The sequence below is a fragment of the Phalacrocorax aristotelis genome, chromosome 3, assembly GCF_949628215.1.
Source record: "Phalacrocorax aristotelis chromosome 3, bGulAri2.1, whole genome shotgun sequence".
Lineage (NCBI taxonomy): Eukaryota > Metazoa > Chordata > Aves > Suliformes > Phalacrocoracidae > Phalacrocorax > Phalacrocorax aristotelis.
In genome coordinates, this window is record NC_134278.1 from 131,259,227 (window position 1) to 131,277,162 (window position 17,936).

The window sequence follows — 17,936 nt, forward strand, 5'->3', positions numbered from 1 at the left end:
TTAAGATACAGCCTTTTACTCGTGCTGACCTGTACTTCAGAATGCTCTCTCAGATGCTCAGACTGTGTAGTCTACTTCTGCGTATGGCTGTCATGTTATGCTTGTACTTTACGGTTGGCCAAGAAACCTTTAGCATGCTGGTGTGCAGTTTCTCAGGGTGCTTAAAAAGGGTATCTTACCATTCTCGGAAACATCTACAAGAAATTCATTGCCAAATACCAGTGGAAAGTTCCAACTTTACTTTCTGGTTCTTAAATAGTTCCTATTGCTGTAGCTTCTAACCATCTCTTAGGATTTTCACGTTCATTCTTTTGGCTGTTAGTACACCAGGAAAACAGTATTATCCCCACTTTACAAAGAGCGAAGGTGTGGAATTTTATAGGCTAAATTCTCTGGAGTCTTTATACTTTCCCATTGATTAAGGTTCAGAGCCAGCAAGTGGTAAAAATGAAGCAAAGGGTGAGTTAGGCTAGGGTAATTCTGGGAATGAATAGCTTGCCAGTGGTTACAGAGTTAGTCTGTGGTAAAGCAAGGAACTGAGTATATGTCTCTGACAGACATCCTTTTTACTGAACCATCATCCTTCTCATTGAAATGTTCCGACATTTATTGAACTGGCATCAGAGGTTTTACGCCATTAAAGCTTTTCTGTCCCAAAATCAAACGTCAGGTAAAACTTCATAGCTTACTGATGAATAAGGCACTGAATAATGTTGTCTTGGGAATTCATAGCTCACTGTACAAAATAACCAGAAACTGCAGCCATGTATCAAAATATTTAATTGTATTCAGACCTTTGGACAAGTCCAGTAATAGCATTCCCAGTTTGGCTCGTCTCTGGCGCTTTGCCACCTCATCACACAGCGTGCCCTTTGAGGGTTGCTATGGTCCGCTTATCAAAACAGGAAGGAAAAGATGTGATGCCAAAGAGGATGCAGGTCTCCAGAAAGAATGAAAAATGAGATGCTAGCAGGAAGGGGGGTGGTGGTGGTAAGTGCTGAGGCTCATTTGTCCAGTCTGATGCTGATCCTTGCTGTCTTCAGCCTGTGTTCTGTTGCCAGATTAGAAGCACTGATCTTCCATTTTCCTCTTTAGCTGTTGTAAACCTGAGGGCTTGGAAACATGCTGCAGTGATCAGCTTGGCCAACTCTTTCGTTGTGCTCTCAAAGATGGCAGTTTCATTAATTTTCTCTACGAGCTTATTTACATTCCAACACAAAAAATCACAGAAATTTGGTTGCTATGCAGCGATGGTTGAATGATTTTCTAAAAATTTTCTGAAACAGACATCAAGTCAAAGCTACCTGTCTTCCTCTTGGGACTGGGAAACTCTTCGTGAGTTGAATGAGTAAGGTGACACGGAGCTATGCTGGGCTTCTGAGAGAGGCACCAGTCTGTGTCCGGTCCTGGGTGTGTGCTTTCCCTGATGCACAGCAGTGATGACTGTGTAGGCAGAGCAGCTTCAGAAAGGTGACTGTAGCTCCTTGGGAGCATGTTGCTTCTAGTGAACACACTTGCTCTGATTTTTGCTGCTTAGATGACATCCTGAAAGATAGCAAACATGAAAATGGAATATATGTGCTCTGGTGAGAGAGTGCTGGGAGCTCTGAGTTATGTTTATGGTCTGTATGTAGGAATTACATTGTCAACCCTGCCAGCTTCTAAAAGCTGAGATCAGGCTTGTTGAACAAAGAATCAGTTGACAATAAGCATAGTGTGATACATTATGAAAGGAAATGTTGTGATTTAAGATGTTTGCATTACATTATTTCCTTCATGGATTTTAGAAATTGAAACAGTTACAGTACATGGGTGTTTGTGGCAATGTACTGTTTAGGGTAAGTTTGGTTAGGGAATACTGTACTGTGCTGCTATGAATTCATGTTGTCCGAGTCTGTCCTGGTTTTGGCTGGGACAGTTATTTTTCTTCCTAGTAGCTGGTATAGTGCTGTGTTTTGGGTTTAGCATGAGAATAATGTGGATAACACACTGATGTTTTGTTGCTAAGCAGTGCTTACACTAAATCAAGGACTTTTCAGCTTCTCATGCTCTACTGACTGAGAAGGCCGGAGATGCGCAAGAAGGCGGGAGGGGGCACAGCAGGGGCAGCTGACTCCAACTGGCCAAAGGGATATTCCAGACCATATGATGTCATGCTTAGTATGTAACTAGGGGAAAGCTGGCTGGGGCCACCGCCTGGGGACTGACCGAGCATTGGTCGGCAGGTGGTGAGCAATTGCATTGTGTGTCACTTGCTTTGTATTCTCTTGCCTTAATATTATTACTGTTTATTACTACTACTATTTTACTGTATTTTATTTCAATTCTTAAACTGTCTTTATCTCAACCCACAAGTTTTCTCACTTTTACTCTTCTGATTCTGTTCCCCCCCCAACCCACTGGGGAGGAGGAGGGGAGTGAGCAAGTGGCTGTGTGGTGCTCAGTTGCTGGCTGGGGTTAAACCATGGCAGGGTCATAATTATTATTTGGGTTTACAGTGGTTGTGTTGTAGTTTCCTTTAACAGTACTTTATCAGAAATAAACTCCAAAGGAAAAACAGTAGACACAGAAATGGCTATTTATCACATTATATAAGGTCTCCTTTTGATTTGGATTTTTTTACTGTTAAATAATTCACCACCTGAGAAGATGTCATACTTTCAAATACGTTTCTTTTCATGTAAACCTCTTCTTTCTGTAGCATAGCAGGGTAATATCAATTTCATAGTCCTAAATAATCTGTGACAGATTTCTTCAGATTACTTTTTAAGTCTTGGGGTTTATGTATATTATTTTCATGTTCATTTTGTTTTGCACTAACAGGGGCCTGCGACAAATACATCCATCTACCTCAGTTGTATTTCCTTTTGGAAACAGCCTCTTACGGTCTTGATTTCAAGTCTGTTGAAAACAGTGGGTTACTTTTCCCATTATTTTCAGCAAAATAGGAATCACAGTCTTTGTGAACAGGGAAATGTTTGAAGAATTCAAATATTCTGAGCCTTCCATTAAGAAGGCAGCAGCCTTCTGCTGCTGCTTGTTTTCTCAGTGTTGGATCTAATAATGGTACACACCCAGGATCCTTACTGCATTTTGTAGAAACATATTATTAACAGCTCATCCAGTATAATGCTAATCACTCAAGTATCACATGCACTGTGTAATGACCAGAAGCTTCATTGATCCTAAATATGTCAGAAATGATGTGATAAAATCATGACTACACCTTATGTTGTTTGCTAGAAAATAATTTGCCAAGTACTATTGTATGTGTCAGTTAATTGCAAGAATGCCCAAATAATGCAACTCTAGAACCTTTTTGTTTGGCATCCCCTCTCCTTTCTCTTTGTCTAAATCAGGAGAAGAGTAACTTTTTTACATGAAAAAATTAGGGAGGGCTAGTTGCCATTTTCAGAAAATATTGGCAGTTTATTTTTAATAAATAAGGTCTTTATTCCTAAAGATAAATGTTTTGGTTCAGGTGCAGTACCTGCTGGTAGCTGATGAGTCACAGTTTGATTGCAGAATTCTGGGAGACTTTGTAGGTCAGGTTTGGGTTTGATGCTCAGCACTTAACATAGTTTCCTTGTACAGGATGTGCTGACTTTTCAGAGTCTAAGGAAGACTTCCCTGCGTCATGGAGGGTATGTAGTATACCCTAGAAATTTGGCCTGCAGAAGAGAACATAAGTGTAAGACTGCTTGAAACATGCCATTTTGTTTCCTTTCCCTTTAGGAAAGGAAAAATAAAGTTGCTAAAAACAGAAAAATTCCTCTCAGAAAAGACAGTTTCTGACAAGTTCTCTTCAAGGCAGACATAAAAATTAGAAAGTGTTAAGATTACAACATCTCCAAGATGAAACTGTTCTGCATTGCTTGCCTTATATTATTCTGATTTAAAGTGTTTGAGTTAAAATCCATTTAAAAATATTTATTTTTAAGGACTTTAATCTTATATAAGCAAGTACCTTTCTCAGACACAGATATAAAAGGCAATTGTGTTAAGGAGGCTGGATGTGGCAGCCATATAAAAATAACTTCAAATAACTTCCAAAGATAAATTGGATATTGGAAAGCATCAGAAAACATGCTGCCATGGTTAGCTTTTAGATATAAGTCAACACAGGAACTAACCAAGGAACTGCACTGTAGGAAGGTTATACAATAGTTAAATTCTTTTGCATTGTAGATCCATTCCATCTTCCAGGGTCAGGCTGATATATGAAATGATAGCATGAAGTGTGGAGTGTCACCTTGAATTTTTGAGCATGCTGTTAGTACAAGTTGGGTTAGAATTCTTTGCTGTAGTGCCTAGAGATTTTGTTTTCTGGGAGGGAGCTGTTTCATGAGACTTTTTTCTTTCAACTCTGGTCAAAGCCAGTTAACACAGTTAAGTCAGTTAACAGCCAGATAACAACACAGCAAGGCAGGTGTTGGGGTGTGGCTGAAAGCCTATGGATGCTTCCGTGGAGAGTTCACGTTGCATACTTTTCAGGGAAAGATGGTGAAAAACTCTTGTGTAAACTGTTGGCCTGTGAGCCACTTAATCTCTGTGTGTCAGAGAACAGGGCACACTTGCTGCTGTGATGGTTCTTTATGGCTACAATTGGTCTTGTGTGTGCAAAGACTAAGGTGATGTTGCCTATGAAGAGGAGATACTTACACAGAACAGACTCATCCTGTCAGTGGGTCTAGCAGCTTAGCTTTCATACAGTTACCAGCATAGGAAATTTTGTAGGGAAAGAGTTCTGGGCTGCGATGCTGGCATCTTACGAGTCAAAAGCAGCTGCTAATGTAACAGAGGGTTGCTCTGCTTTGCTTACCATTTCCCCTTTCTGTCTTTGCAGCAGAAGCATGTGCTTCCCATGCTGCTTTTCACAATACCTGGTGCGCCTAGCTGCCAAAATCTTCCTTGCCATCTTCACAGATTCTACGAGTTGTTAACGCACAAATCCACTAGCTGCAGCTGCTGCGGTGGGGTGTGCAGTCAGCATCAGGCTGGCTTCTTGTGCCCAGCCTACAGAATCACCCTCCTCCTACTCCTGATCAGCTTCTCTGTACGGATGATTGACTACTTTGAAGAAGCCAGGGGATTGCCAAGCAGTCTGTCTCCTGCTCTCTTAAGCAAAGGACTGACATTTGAAGGAAGGCTGCTGAGACACATCTGTTGCCAGACAGAGCTGACCATAATCCCTTTCAGTGCTTTGATGGTAATCCCTTGAAAAAGAATAGATGGTCAATTCCAGCTTGATTATTCTGAGATTGACTGTCTTCAAGATGGTTGTGTGATTGGCCTTAGGTTTTGCCATGCTCTGTGCAATGGAAGGAGCTGGGGGTGGAGTTGACTCCTCTGGTTTCATGTTCTTCTTGGGCCCTTTGTGATTCTCCCTGCCCCTCCCCCTCACCCCCCATCTCCAGTTAGGCCCTGCAACAAGGGATCAGACAGGGTGACGAGTGCATTTACCATTGGAGTAGAGTTATATTGCTAATTCAACAAAAAGGCTGCTCTGCTGACCTTAGTCTTACTCAATATTGCACGCATTAGAGCTCCTACCTACAGTAGGTCTGTTTCATTAACAGATGAATTACTTGATTAGTGTTTAATAATGTATTGAGCTTCGGGTAGTGATTTCCATCATGAGTTCGTATTTTAAATGGTCAAATATAGTTGCAGATAATTGTGAATCATTTGCTATCTATAATGAGACTCCAGGCAGTGACTCATGTGCTGGTAGCTGACCAGTGGTGCCTCCCTTCTGAGGTGGCTCCACGCCATCCAGGAAGCCCTAGTATATATTTATAGCTGGCTAAATTGTTCATATTCGTGACTACTTGGTGCTTGAAAAACTTGACACTCTCACAGTGAATAGGAAGCATCTTCCGGGAATGCCATGATTTAAAACTAAAAACTGAGTCTTGTTTCATCTGTTAAGAAAGCTAATTTTTTTAGCCCTTACTGCAGGATGAAGCACATAAGGCAGTTCTGTTCCTGATGCGGCTCCGTTCATGACTCCACAGACAGTGTTAGAGCTTTTGTGCCTGTCTGGTGGGAGAAGAGAAAAGGCTGTAATCTGGTTGGTTCAAACAATAATTCAACCCACAGTTGTGTTCAGGTGCAACTTTGGAAAGGTTTTAACAGTGGCAGAGACTTGTTTTGGCAAGGAAGCGCTGCATGCTACCTTATTGTAGCACTTGGGAGGTTAGGAGATCTGAAAATTACTAAAAACCTCACAGTAGACAGAGAATTAATTCCATTTTACTCAGCTGCCAGAGCAACTAGGAGGATTTTGTCTGAGAAATCTACTGTTTGGAGGCTAATGTGGAAGGTGGAAATATAGTGCCCAGTGCAGCTGGGAAGAGAAAGATATTGCCTTCATTTAAGTCTGCCTACTTCTTAATCTAAAAGTTCAATTTCCTGGCACTAAAATCAATTAAAAATTGCAAGTCCTATGTTTATGTACTTGAAAAAGGGGCTAAGTTGAAACATGTTGCTCCTGAATGGAGGACAGGAAATATAGGGTAAGGAAGTGGTGAAATGTATGCTGAGATGCGGGTAAAGATGTGAGGGATAAGAGAGTAAAAAAAAAAAGTGAACAGAAGACTGTGCTGAGCAATCATGAGCTGTTTTAAGGAACTGAAATGAAAAGCTTCAGCAGAACCAAAAGAGATAAGGCTACAAAAGCTGTAAAGGCATAGCAAGACTTGCATCAGCAGTGTGTATCTTATTTAGCAATAACTTGCATGGTTGTGTTTGACTATCTCACTGCACTCAGCAAACCTAATAATGAATGAAGACTGGGAAAATTTAGCAGGTGCTTAAAACTGAGTGGTTTTTTGCTTCTGTTTTGACATTGGAACTTCTCTTTAATAAAAAAAGCCTCTTGGCTCTGTGTTCCACTGTGAAGCACCATCAGTTATGAAATGTGATTTTAATTCAGGAAGAGGAAATCCTAATTAAAGTAATTGATAGGGTATAATTAAACCTGGAACAGATTTTGTTCACCAAAGGTATGCTCTGTTTTTTCATATACTTGTCACACTCCTTATTTTAAAAATTACAAATTGCGTATTTCTTTCTAGATCCATATTTATTAGGGTTTTTTTACTTCTGCTTCATACATCTTGATACAAATAAGAAATCCATTGTGTCAGTATTTTAGAACGTCATTACTTATTTAGAACTAACTTGAAGGCACATTAATGTTTGCAACTAATTGAATACTTTAAGAGTGATTACTGTAGCTAGAGACTGTAATGGATTGCTCAACAGAGATTTAGGCTTAGTAGAACTGATCCTTCCACTTCTACTGCTTAGTCACTGCTTTGAGGAGAAATCTAATTTTTCTATCCCTTTACACTTGTCAACTTGTCTGTTTTGAATCAATTGACTATTGAACTGAATTAGTGGAGCGCTCTCTACAGGTACAGAAGGATTATTGTACAGGATTGCTGTTAAAAAAAAATGGCTAAGCACATCAGATATAGTTTGGGTTTTAGCCAAAGAGTTTCTATAGATCAATTGCTTTTTTTTTTAAACCTGAACAGCAATCCACCTGATTAAAAAAGGTATTTAACTTTAATTCTTTTAATGGTTGACTTGAAATCTTGGCATGGCTTGTCATTTCAAGTGTTATTTTAAAAAGAAAAACATTTAATTAAATATCCTGGGAGCTGTTTCTTAGACCATAACCTGCATGTGCCCACTCTGAATACAGTAAGTGTCAGCCCAAAAGCATATTTCCTGCTACTGAGTAGATGGCTGGAAGACCTGAGTGGTCTGAATTCCAGAAGTGTCCTGGTCAGGCTGCAGAGTTCTGGGTTGGCTGATCCAGTTATTGGCTAGTTTGGGGTGACTAAACTGGGGCATAGGTTCTCTGTACCAAGGTCAGCACAAACAGCCTGAAACTCTGGGCTATTTGCTGGGGTGGCTGAGCAGCAGGGCATGATTTCACATTGGGGCTGATGGGATCTAGTGACTTGCTGAATGGGACAGGCTACTCCCAGCCTGGTGCTGTCCTCTGTTTCCTGGCGTCTGCTCTGGAGCTTATCAGATCCCCTCAGAGATTAGTTTCAGGCTCATTAAGCCAACAGAGAACTAACCAAAAGACAAAGTGAAAAAGGTCTACCAACTTTTTAGCAAGCTGAAACAGCTAACAGGGCTAGATGAAGACCCGAGGGAAGAAGTAGAACCTCAATGTGTGGGAGCAGCACACCATAGCATGAAATTCCCCCTGTCAGGTCAGTGAGAGCAGCGGCTGTATTGCATTTCAGAGGATTACAAGAATAAATGTGTTAAGGATGATGGTGCTAAGATGGCAGAGGCTTTAAAAGAGGAAAAATAAAGCAGTGTGATCTACAAGATACAGTAAGACGTGTACTGGCTAGAGCCTGGTACTGCTCTCTGAGCACCCAGGTCAAAGCTTCCCCCTAAGGTGATGCTGCCGCCCATAAGCACCATCAGACGTGTGGTGATGTGATGGCTTTCTAGTGAGGCTCATGAGATGGCAGTGGCACGTGTATTTTTCACTGTCTAAAGCCAATGTGGGGGCTGGATTAATGCAAAAAGAGGAATGAATTTACCTGTGCCTAGCAAGGCACTTGGTGGCTCTTTTTTGGAGATGCTGTTTCATAATGCGCTGAGTGCTGCAGTAAGGTACAAGGCTGCTCTGTCAGGACAATGCAGGTTCCTCCTCCTGCTCTTTCTCATGGTCAGGAAGGCATTGCTCACATCTTGCCACAGTGACTCGGTGGATTTTTGAGAGTCAGCAGGTGGAAAATCCTTGTAAACTGTAATGCTGATGGGACAGTATGGCTGGGAGCTCTGACCTTGACAGAAAGAATGGGTGGTATGGATGTAGTGTATGGTAATTCACTTTTTTTTAATTGGTTAGAATAATGCTGCACAGCAAAGGAGGAGGTGAATTTCTGAGGTAGAAGAAAACTTCCAATAAAACAGTATAGGAAAACCTTGCCTGTAATGTGTTGAAACTGTTGCTGCACTGAGCTACCTAATGCTGGTGGGATACAGGGTCATGTGTTGTGGGCAACTACGGAGACGGTTCTAACTTGCACTGGAAAGCTGTTTTTACTTTGTCTGACAGGGCTTTTGTTTACCCTCTCTGAGGTGTGGGGGTAGTGATAGAGGAGATGGCATCACTGCAAACCTTTTCATTAGGTTTCACTACCGGCAGGAGAGGGGGAACACCGCCTGGTTTTACATACTGTCATGGGGCAGTGTGTCAAGCAAACGCGAGGCAGTTGCTGCAGTGAATGTCTAGGACAGTGTTCCTTGCAAACTTCATAGTTGGTTTCTGCTCAACAAAAAGCTTCCCAGACATCTGGCTAGCAAATGCTGTATTTCTCAGTGTACAGCTCTACTGCTAGTCTCGCCCACTTTAAAAAGAGTCCTTGCCTTCGTGTCCAAAATTAGAATTGTGTTCCACTGAAGCTAAAGTGCAAGGCAGTTCTCTTAATTGACTTTTCTGTTTGAGGGCAGTCCAAGACCTAATGTGAAAAGCAGCCATCCATTTCCCTCTTGCTTTGTTACTTTTTATCCACCACAATATCATAATGATGGCTTAGTGTCCCTGATGAAATAACTCTTGCAGATGGAATTCTTTGAATTATATTTTTTCTTTTTATTTGAGAAAGTAAATGCTATGAACGATCAAATCATTTAGTTCTTTTAAGCTGTTGTAAAATACGTTGAGGCTGCAGATTTAATATCTTTAAATAAAAAACCTAGTCAACCTGGAAGGTTTTGTACTGGCACAAATAAGGAATTATTCTTTCTCCAAGAATGATTATAAAAGGCCCCAACCCTTACTTTTTCCTTTGCAAAGGGAAGTCCAAATAGGATGTGATTGAACAAAACAAAAAAAAGTGATCTCTGGTGACTAAACTTGCCTGGGCTTCTTTTCCACGCCTCTTCCACTCACTTGACGTCATCATATTTTTGTCCCTTTCTAGCTCATTGACACAATTGCCTCAGAAATCGGAGAACTGAAACAGGAGATGGTACAGACAGATCTCACGGTGGAAGATGAATCTGCTGATTTGCGAAGGTGATTAAAATCTTTATTTTCTTACTTCCTGGAGGTGTAGCGTGACAGGAATGTTTCCATTTTGCTCTCTTCTTGGGTGGCTTATGTCCTAGCAACATAGGGGGTGTAGGTAATCTTGCTTTTGATTCAAGGAGTTTGCCTTTGTGCAAAAGGGGTGCCACGATATTCAGTTGTTCTGTGTATTTGCCGTAATATCTTCTAAAAGCAACTGAAGTTCTACTTCCTTGTTACAAAGCTTGGATACTGATGAATGTCTAAAGCAGGAAACTGCTAATGTTATTCCTATTGTCTATGGCAACGAGCTTTGCTTTCACACTGTAAAGACTAAAAATGTCCATTGCTTCCAGTGATTCTGTGAAGATTTGACATACAATAACATGATTTATTTATGTTCTCAGGTTAAGAAGTAAAGGATTGACTGTTATGAGCTGATACTTCTGTGGGTGATGGGTTTAAGATGACTTATGTCAGTTCTTGCACGTTAAAAAAAAATTAGGTAGATAGGGGCATTCCCTTAACCTTAAAATGTTCTGAGATGCTTATTACAGTGCAGATGAAAGTTCTGGCTTTTCAAAATAGGTATTATGCTAAGGAGGTGTGAACTGTGGAAATCAGTAACGTTGAATTTGTACCTTTAAATGGGCATAGTGGGACCCCAGCATTTTGGCTTTGCTGTGGCTGTTGTGCTTGATTGATAATGTCTGTTAAATTGAATATCTTCCAGACGGCAATATTTTAATCATTGTTAACAAGGGAACATATTTTTGTACTTACTCTTGAAATATTTGTTGCAAGAGGAAAGCAGCTGATGCAGGTGTTCTGTTTTATCTGACTGCATAGTCTGGGCCAGCCCTGGAGCTGGTGGGCTTTGTTCTTCAAGGCAGTGAGTTAATGAAGTGGATAATAGTTTGTTATTTAGAATTAAATCCATGGGGTTTAGCTTATTTTTCTTTCTATAAATACTTCTCAAATGTGCTAAAAGTTACTAAAATGTATATAGAAATTATATAAATAAAACACTGAGCAGCACAAGTGGTAAAGAACATAAGACAGCTGAACTAATTAAAGAACGTGGCTATGCCCCTAGTTGCACATTATTCACGTTTTAAAGCTTTTGGAAGCACAGTTCTTTTACAGAGGCAGGAAGGATACTCTTTCCATTTCAATGGATACAGGTAATTAATTTCAACGATCATTAGCTAATTTTCAGTCAAGAAAAGGCCTCTTGTATCTTTGAATACATCATATGCATGAAAGACTAAGATTTGCTAGGTCTAAAATCTTAGTAGATACACTTGGCTGGAAACAGTCAATTAAGTCTCCCCATTTTACAGATACAGGGGATTTTTTAAACTGATTTTTTTAAACTGAATTTGTTAATTATGAGTGCAAAATATATTTTTATTAAAATGTGTAAGCAAAACTAATGTTAAAAGGTGAATAATGCCATTTCCATCGCTACTTAACCGACTTCAATTTCATACTGAAATAATACCTATCTAATAAAAAAGAAGTCATTCTTTTCTGTCACTTCTAGGATGACAAATACAAAATCTGAATAAATAAGGTCAGTTTTTGTATGACTACGTAATTCTGAACTGTGCTTCTGTGAAAGGAAGAAATTATATCAAAGTTGGTATAAACTATACAATTAGCTGTGCGCTGATGTATTTCGTGTATATAGAACTACAGAGCAAGATTGCATTCATTTCAACTAAGGTTTTCCAGAGTTCTTATTTAAACAAGACTCCCCACAGGGATGTGTTTACTATCATAACTTTATTTCTTTGTAGTTAACTTAAACCTTGTAATTAACGTAGGTTGCTCTTATTATTGTGTGTTTTGCTGTTCAGAAGTTGGTGTCTTAATGTGGCATTTGGATTTGCATGTAGAGAAAATTGAGCTAAAAGGAATGTCTGTCTTCCTTGCTCATTTTCCACCTTAGCATATATCTGCATGCACCCAGAACAGTTGTAGAAAGACAGTGGTTGAAAGAGCTCTCAGCTGCATTCAGACAAATAAGTACATGAAACTGTGTGTCTGCAACGTTAGTGGTGTGGTGTGTGGTTCTTGTTTGGTCTTGTTGGTTTTGTGTTTCTTGGTTTGGGTTTGGTGTGGTTTGTTTGTTTTTTTGCGGTTAATGTGGTGGCTTTCAAATTTATACTCCTCTCCCCAGTTATATTTTGGAATTGTCTCTTCTTTTTACATCTATGGCCCAAGTAATATTGAGAATGATTCAAGTAACCTAGCATACAACTTTGGCTTGTAAGTGTGTAAAAGCCAGGCAAAAAAGAGGCTTATAAAAATCTGTTTTGAGTGAGATGCTTACATCATTCATTTCAATACTCCGTGGTATTTGACACCTGGACTTTTTCCCAATGAAGATGCATATCTCAGTAATGCAAATGCGTGGAGCTGTCAGAAAAGGGCATAGATGGGATGAATTTCTGACCTGTGCTGTACTGATGACCTTTGAAAGGGTAACTAGAGAGCTTCTGCCTGCAATGGTAGCCCAGGTCCGTGCAGGATGGGGGAGCACACATGACGTGGCTGGTGGCATCCAGGTGGTCTTTCAGGAGGCCCTGGAGGGCCCTAGGACCCGTGCGTGTCTGTTGTCTTTGTGAATGGCGGGTCGGGGAAAAAGCTTCTTGTTGTCCCTCTGTAGGGAAGGCTGTAAAGCCCCGGTCTTCCTAGAGCATTTGGTTCCTGTGAAATGATTTGGGCATGCTTTGCTGGTGGTGGCGGCTGCCGCAGCTTATTCCCTTCCTGCTCTGTTACCATGACAGAAACAAGGACAGAGCTTTGCCCCCTCCCTCATGTTTTGCACTGGACAGCCCTCATGCCTGTGTCTTCTGCGTCTTTCCACAGCAGTTATTAACTTAAGCAGAGTCGCCTTCTGTGTCTTGCATGGTGAATTGCTTCTGTTATTGTTGATGGGCAAGTATCCAACAACCTTTTCCCCAGCAGCTTTGTCAAGTCCCTTCAGCTGTAATGGGATGGAGAAGAAAGTGACAGCCCAGCTGCAGAGGAGTGGAGATAATGCTTAGCAGAGGCTCTGTGCCCTCTCCCAGCTAATGCTTGATGTGACTGTATAGGCTAGGCTGGTGCAGTTAAGGCCTGCTAGACTGCAGGATTTACAGAAATACAGGCACTTCTGCAGTGGGGAGTCAAAGTGGGTTAAGTGTGGAGAGCCTTTGGTGGGACTGGAGCAAGGTTCACACTCATCTGCAATTTTAGAAAGATCAGTTCACCTGCCTGTTGATGTTCTCTTTGACCTTGTGACTGGGAAAGAAACGACAGGAATGTTCCTTGGTGCTGAGTAACGGTGGGGTGGGAGAACAATTAATCGGGACACAGAGCTGTGTTTTGCCAACCTTTGCACCATGCCAAATAGTTGGCAGCAAGGCTTTGTAGGTTACGTTGCTGGGGAGATGCTGAGCATCCGACTGTCGTGGGCAGAGAGGAGAACTCTTATTCTCCCTCTCCCTCCCCCTGGGTAACGTGATGCTGGCCTAAAACCAGAGGGCAATCCAGGCACAAAACGGAGTGAGGAAGTGTGGACATAGTCAAATATTGAACCTGGTCTCTTGCTATGACCCTCCTCCTGACTAGTGAGTGCATCTGGGATGACAGGCTAAACCTGGGGTGCCGCTTCCATTTGGGCTGATAACCAGCATTCTCCACAGTGTGGGAGCAGATTGAGTACCTCAAATACTGATGGTCATCTATGTCCTTCCTACAGTTCCTCTCATGCTCACAGAAGGGTGGGTAAGGTCTTCCACAGAGGGGGTGGTGTGTGGGGGTGTAAACCCTACAGCAGCTGGCTTAGTTTAATTCAACACAGCAAACCCATGGAACAGCGGTTGTCATCCTGATAGGATGTGCATGCAAGCTGGATGCATTTCCACTGTGTCCATAATCCCAAAGAAAGAGAAGTCCGTTCCTTAGGCCAGCTTTTGTCAGTGCAGGAGGTTGGGGATGTTGGCAGTAGTTTCAGAGAGTAGATCTGCTCATTGTCCTAAGTACCACAAAAGAATGGGAGAAATATTAGAAGCTTAGGTTTTCCAAGGTTAGAGCAGGAGGCATAGATATGATCTGAGAGACCAAAAGAAAATCGCTTTAGCGAGCAGGAGGGCAGGAGCGTTTGCTTCACAGATATGCTATTGAGGTGTATGTTACAGCCCTGTGGGTACGGGAGAGGATCAGCCTGGTTACAGGCTTCAACCTGTTCCTTGTCCTTTTTACTGTGAGGAAAGTCTAATCAGGATGCAGCACAGCATTTTTTTATCTTGGCAGTTACCTCTGTTTACTTCCCACATGCTTATGGGTTTTCTTAAATCTGAGGAAACCTGCATGAATCATGTATTTTCTTTAGTTCATTGTGAGTTGTGTTGAAACTACTCTCCTACTGGAGAGGAACCAGTGTAGTACCACTGCATTAAAGTAGACCATCATTGGAGGCTGATTTATGTTTCGATTTTTAGTTTCATGTGACCTAGTCAGATTTTCTTTACTTGACAGTTAAGAAAATCCCAAAAGTAAAATGGGAGAGAGAATTGTCGCATAATATACAGCATATTTTGCTAGCGTTTAGGATACAGCAACTTCTTATTCCATATACCTGAATTAATCAGGTGATTGCGAGGAATTCAAAAGGTTGTTCTGTCCATGCCAGTGTTTCCAGAGAAGTTACACACACATCCCAGTCCCAAATAAGTTTACAGTCTAACTGTATGACATGACAAATTTCAAGAACTCCCATGCGTCAGGGTTTGACTGTATGTTTAGTGCCCAGATCATTAATTAAAATAACGTTAAGAATAAAAAAACATCTCAGGTTACGATGCTTAGTAGTGTTGGACCATTGCAAATAGGCTGTCAAAACAGACCAATGGAGTTTTGACTGCGTTTATGTCCTGGACCTTGCAAAGTGGCTTCTCATAGGTTGTATGTGGTTTGTCAGATGTGGCTTTTCCAAGCTATGATCTTGCCAGAGTTCACCAGCTCTAATCCTTCTCTCCTATTCAAATAATAAAAAAAAGTTTTATTATCTTTAAGTGTTGTTTGTTTTTAGCTTACTGTCCTGTGAATTGCAAGAACATACTAGTACTGATCTAGCTGAGGTGCATTGGAGTAATTTGAACTGGTAGTGTTCAGGAGTGGCAGAAAGTCTTGTCATGATCAGATACTCTTAATCTTTCTTTGGCTTATTTCTTGAGGGGGCAAAAGCAGCTGCAGTACAGATGTGCGTGTGGATCTAGGTCAGTCAGGTGTGGGCTCACATATTGCTTTCCTCCTCAGATCTGAGCATGTGGGAGGGATTGTGCATATATAAGCACCTGGAGGTTCCAAAAACCCAACAGCTCCCTATTCAAATTAATCTTCCGATTTGTAATGGTTTGGGTATGTTTGACAACATTAAGCCATCCATACCGAAGAGAAACATTGTGACCCTATGTACGTGTGCAAACTCTTACTAGCTTTAGGTTGCTTTGTGGTAGCCAGCAGTGCCAGTCCTTGTAGCTGATAGCAGTTATGCACCTTCTTTTGCATGTGATCCAACTTTCTTTTGAGGGCAAAAAAAATTTCCCTCTGACTTATTCCCTCTGCAACATGTTTAGTTTCCACCTCTTGACCAAGTTATATCTAGTTGAGGCAGCAGCCACTGTTGGTGTGCAACTTCCGCGTTGCCACAGCTGTCTTTGGTTTGCAACATTGCTAAATGGCTCTGAAAGTGAGTGGAAAGTTTCTGAGCAATGTTTACTGGAGGGTACAGCTCATGAAAGCCCTTCTGTGATTTTGTGATTTGACTTTTGTGGAGATTCACACATTACAACAGTAGGTTCTGCTGGGACTGTGGTTGAAAGGGGAACCCAGGATTCCTGTTGTGGCAGTTTCAGAGCCCTGTCATAAGTGATGTAAACACTACTTCACTTCTGCACGCAGGTTTCTGCATATTTTGTGCCCCTTGAAGGCATATTGGCAGTTATTAACAGATTTTGACACTCGGGGAGGGAAGATCATCTGTATTTCAGATGCCTTGCAAACCTAAAAGGTGTCACATCATAAATAAGCAAACACAGAAAGAGGACTAAAAGGGACATGTACACAGGTGATCTGGCAGTGGTAATGGATCCAAGTAATTAAAAGTTTGAATGACTATGCCTGTTCTTACCTGATCATTCAGTGAAAGTTCTCTACACCATTTACTTTCCTTTCTAGCCCTGTCCAGAGATGCTGCAAGCTGCTGACCAAAGATAAACAAAAAAAGCAGTTTGGTTGTTTGGGGGTTTTTGTTGTTTGGTCGGTGCATTTCAGTTTGGGTTTGGTGGGGGGTGTGCATGTGGATTTTTGTTTGTTGTCTGTCGTGGTTTAGCGGCAGCTCAGCCCCACACAGTCGCTCGCTCACTCCCCCACCGGTAGATGGGGGAGAGAATCAGAAGGGTAACGCTCGTGGGTTGGGATAAGAACAGTTTAATAATGAAAATTAAAAGAAACAACAGTAGAAAATGCAATGTAAAGGAGAACAACGAGAGGCGCAAAGCCCCGGGGGAGGGGGGAAGGGAGGGGAGAGGGGGAACGAACCGCCGGAACAAACCGCACGCGCCGCAGCCGCTCGCCGCCCGCCGACCCGACGCCGCGCCGCCTGCGCGCTGCCACTGCCCCCCCTCAATATACTGGTCATGGTGTCACATGGTATGGAATGAACCTGCCATTGGCCAGTCGGGGTCAGCCGCCCCCACCATGGCCCTGCCCCTCCCAGCCCCCCCTGCCACGCCACGCGGCAGAGCGCGGGAAGCTGGAAAGGTAGCTGACCCCCACAGTGAGGAGAATTAACCCCTTCTCAGCCAAAACCAGCACATTCTCCACCCCTTTGGGGGTTTTTGTTGTTTGGTCGGTGCATTTCAGTTTGGGTTTGGTGGGGGGTGTGCATGTGGATTTTTGTTTGTTGTCTTTAAGTATTCAGTGCTCCTATGCTTGTGAAAGCTCTACCCCCTTGCTCTGGGTACAGTAGCTGGTGTAATGAAGGTGGTAAATGCTGTTAGTGATGCTTACTGCCTGTCCAAAACACAAAGTTCAGAAGAGCTGCAAGACGGTTTGCAGTGGGGAAATGCAGCTGCATTGCACTCTGCCGCTCAGGGCCTCCTCTGCCGTCAGAAAAGGTTTGTAGGAAGAGCACAACCTCTGTCTCTGACGTCTTAGCGAGTCAGATCTTGAGCTTGCAGGGAGCTTTTTGTCTATGCTCAAATATTTTCGTCAGGAAGCTGTTACCGGAGTGGCTGTTCTGTGATGATTTTTAGCACTGGAAAAATCACAGGATGTACTTCTAGCCCAAAAATTGGGAATTTGAACAAGCAATGCATGTGCAATCGTACTGGGTGTTCTGTATTATATGAATGACGGCAAAGCTTTGTATAACAAAAGCAGCTCTCAAGTATTCTGCTTATGTGGATTTTAATGCATAACAAGTATCTGTAGTCTCCAAGAACTGTACTTCATTACTGGATTTAGCAGTGACTTTAGCTGCCCTGCCCCAAATAAATTTTAACCTGACATTAGTTTGCCACATTCACACTTAGCTTAGCCTTTATTGCTCATGAAGGAGTCCATCCAGAGCTAAAGGAATTACGAGCATAAATATACAATTCCTTACTTGCTTCTGATCTTGGGAAGTATAGTACTAAAATGTGAAGTAAGGACCTTTCACGGCAAAATGGCAAAAATTTAAATATTTAGAGAATTTAAAGCATGGGCCATAAAAAATTGCTGCCACTTAGGATGAGTTCTTAATGAAGCTGTGCCTTAGGGAGGGTTATTTGGGGGGCATTTAACCTTCCCCCCCCCCCTTTTTTTTTTTCTCCTGTTTTTTCTG

At 41.9% G+C, this 17,936-nt stretch overlaps 1 protein-coding gene across 14 annotated transcripts in view; it reads left to right on the plus strand.

Moving 5' to 3' along the window:
• Positions 1-17,936, plus strand: part of LOC142055585 (sodium/potassium/calcium exchanger 3-like) — a 273,389-nt gene that overhangs the window by 225,922 nt on the left and 29,531 nt on the right. For 8 of the 14 annotated variants that reach the window (XM_075089697.1, XM_075089698.1, XM_075089701.1 and 5 more), the window contains 2 exons: positions 4,847-5,209; positions 9,969-10,063. The exons of 1 other annotated variant lie outside the window; for it this stretch is intronic. In XM_075089697.1, the coding sequence (XP_074945798.1) occupies positions 4,847-5,209; positions 9,969-10,063 (458 nt within the window). The remainder of the gene's footprint in view (positions 1-4,846; positions 5,210-9,968; positions 10,064-17,936) is intronic. 5 more of the 14 variants (XM_075089710.1, XM_075089706.1, XM_075089708.1 and 2 more) reach the window with 1 other exon arrangement.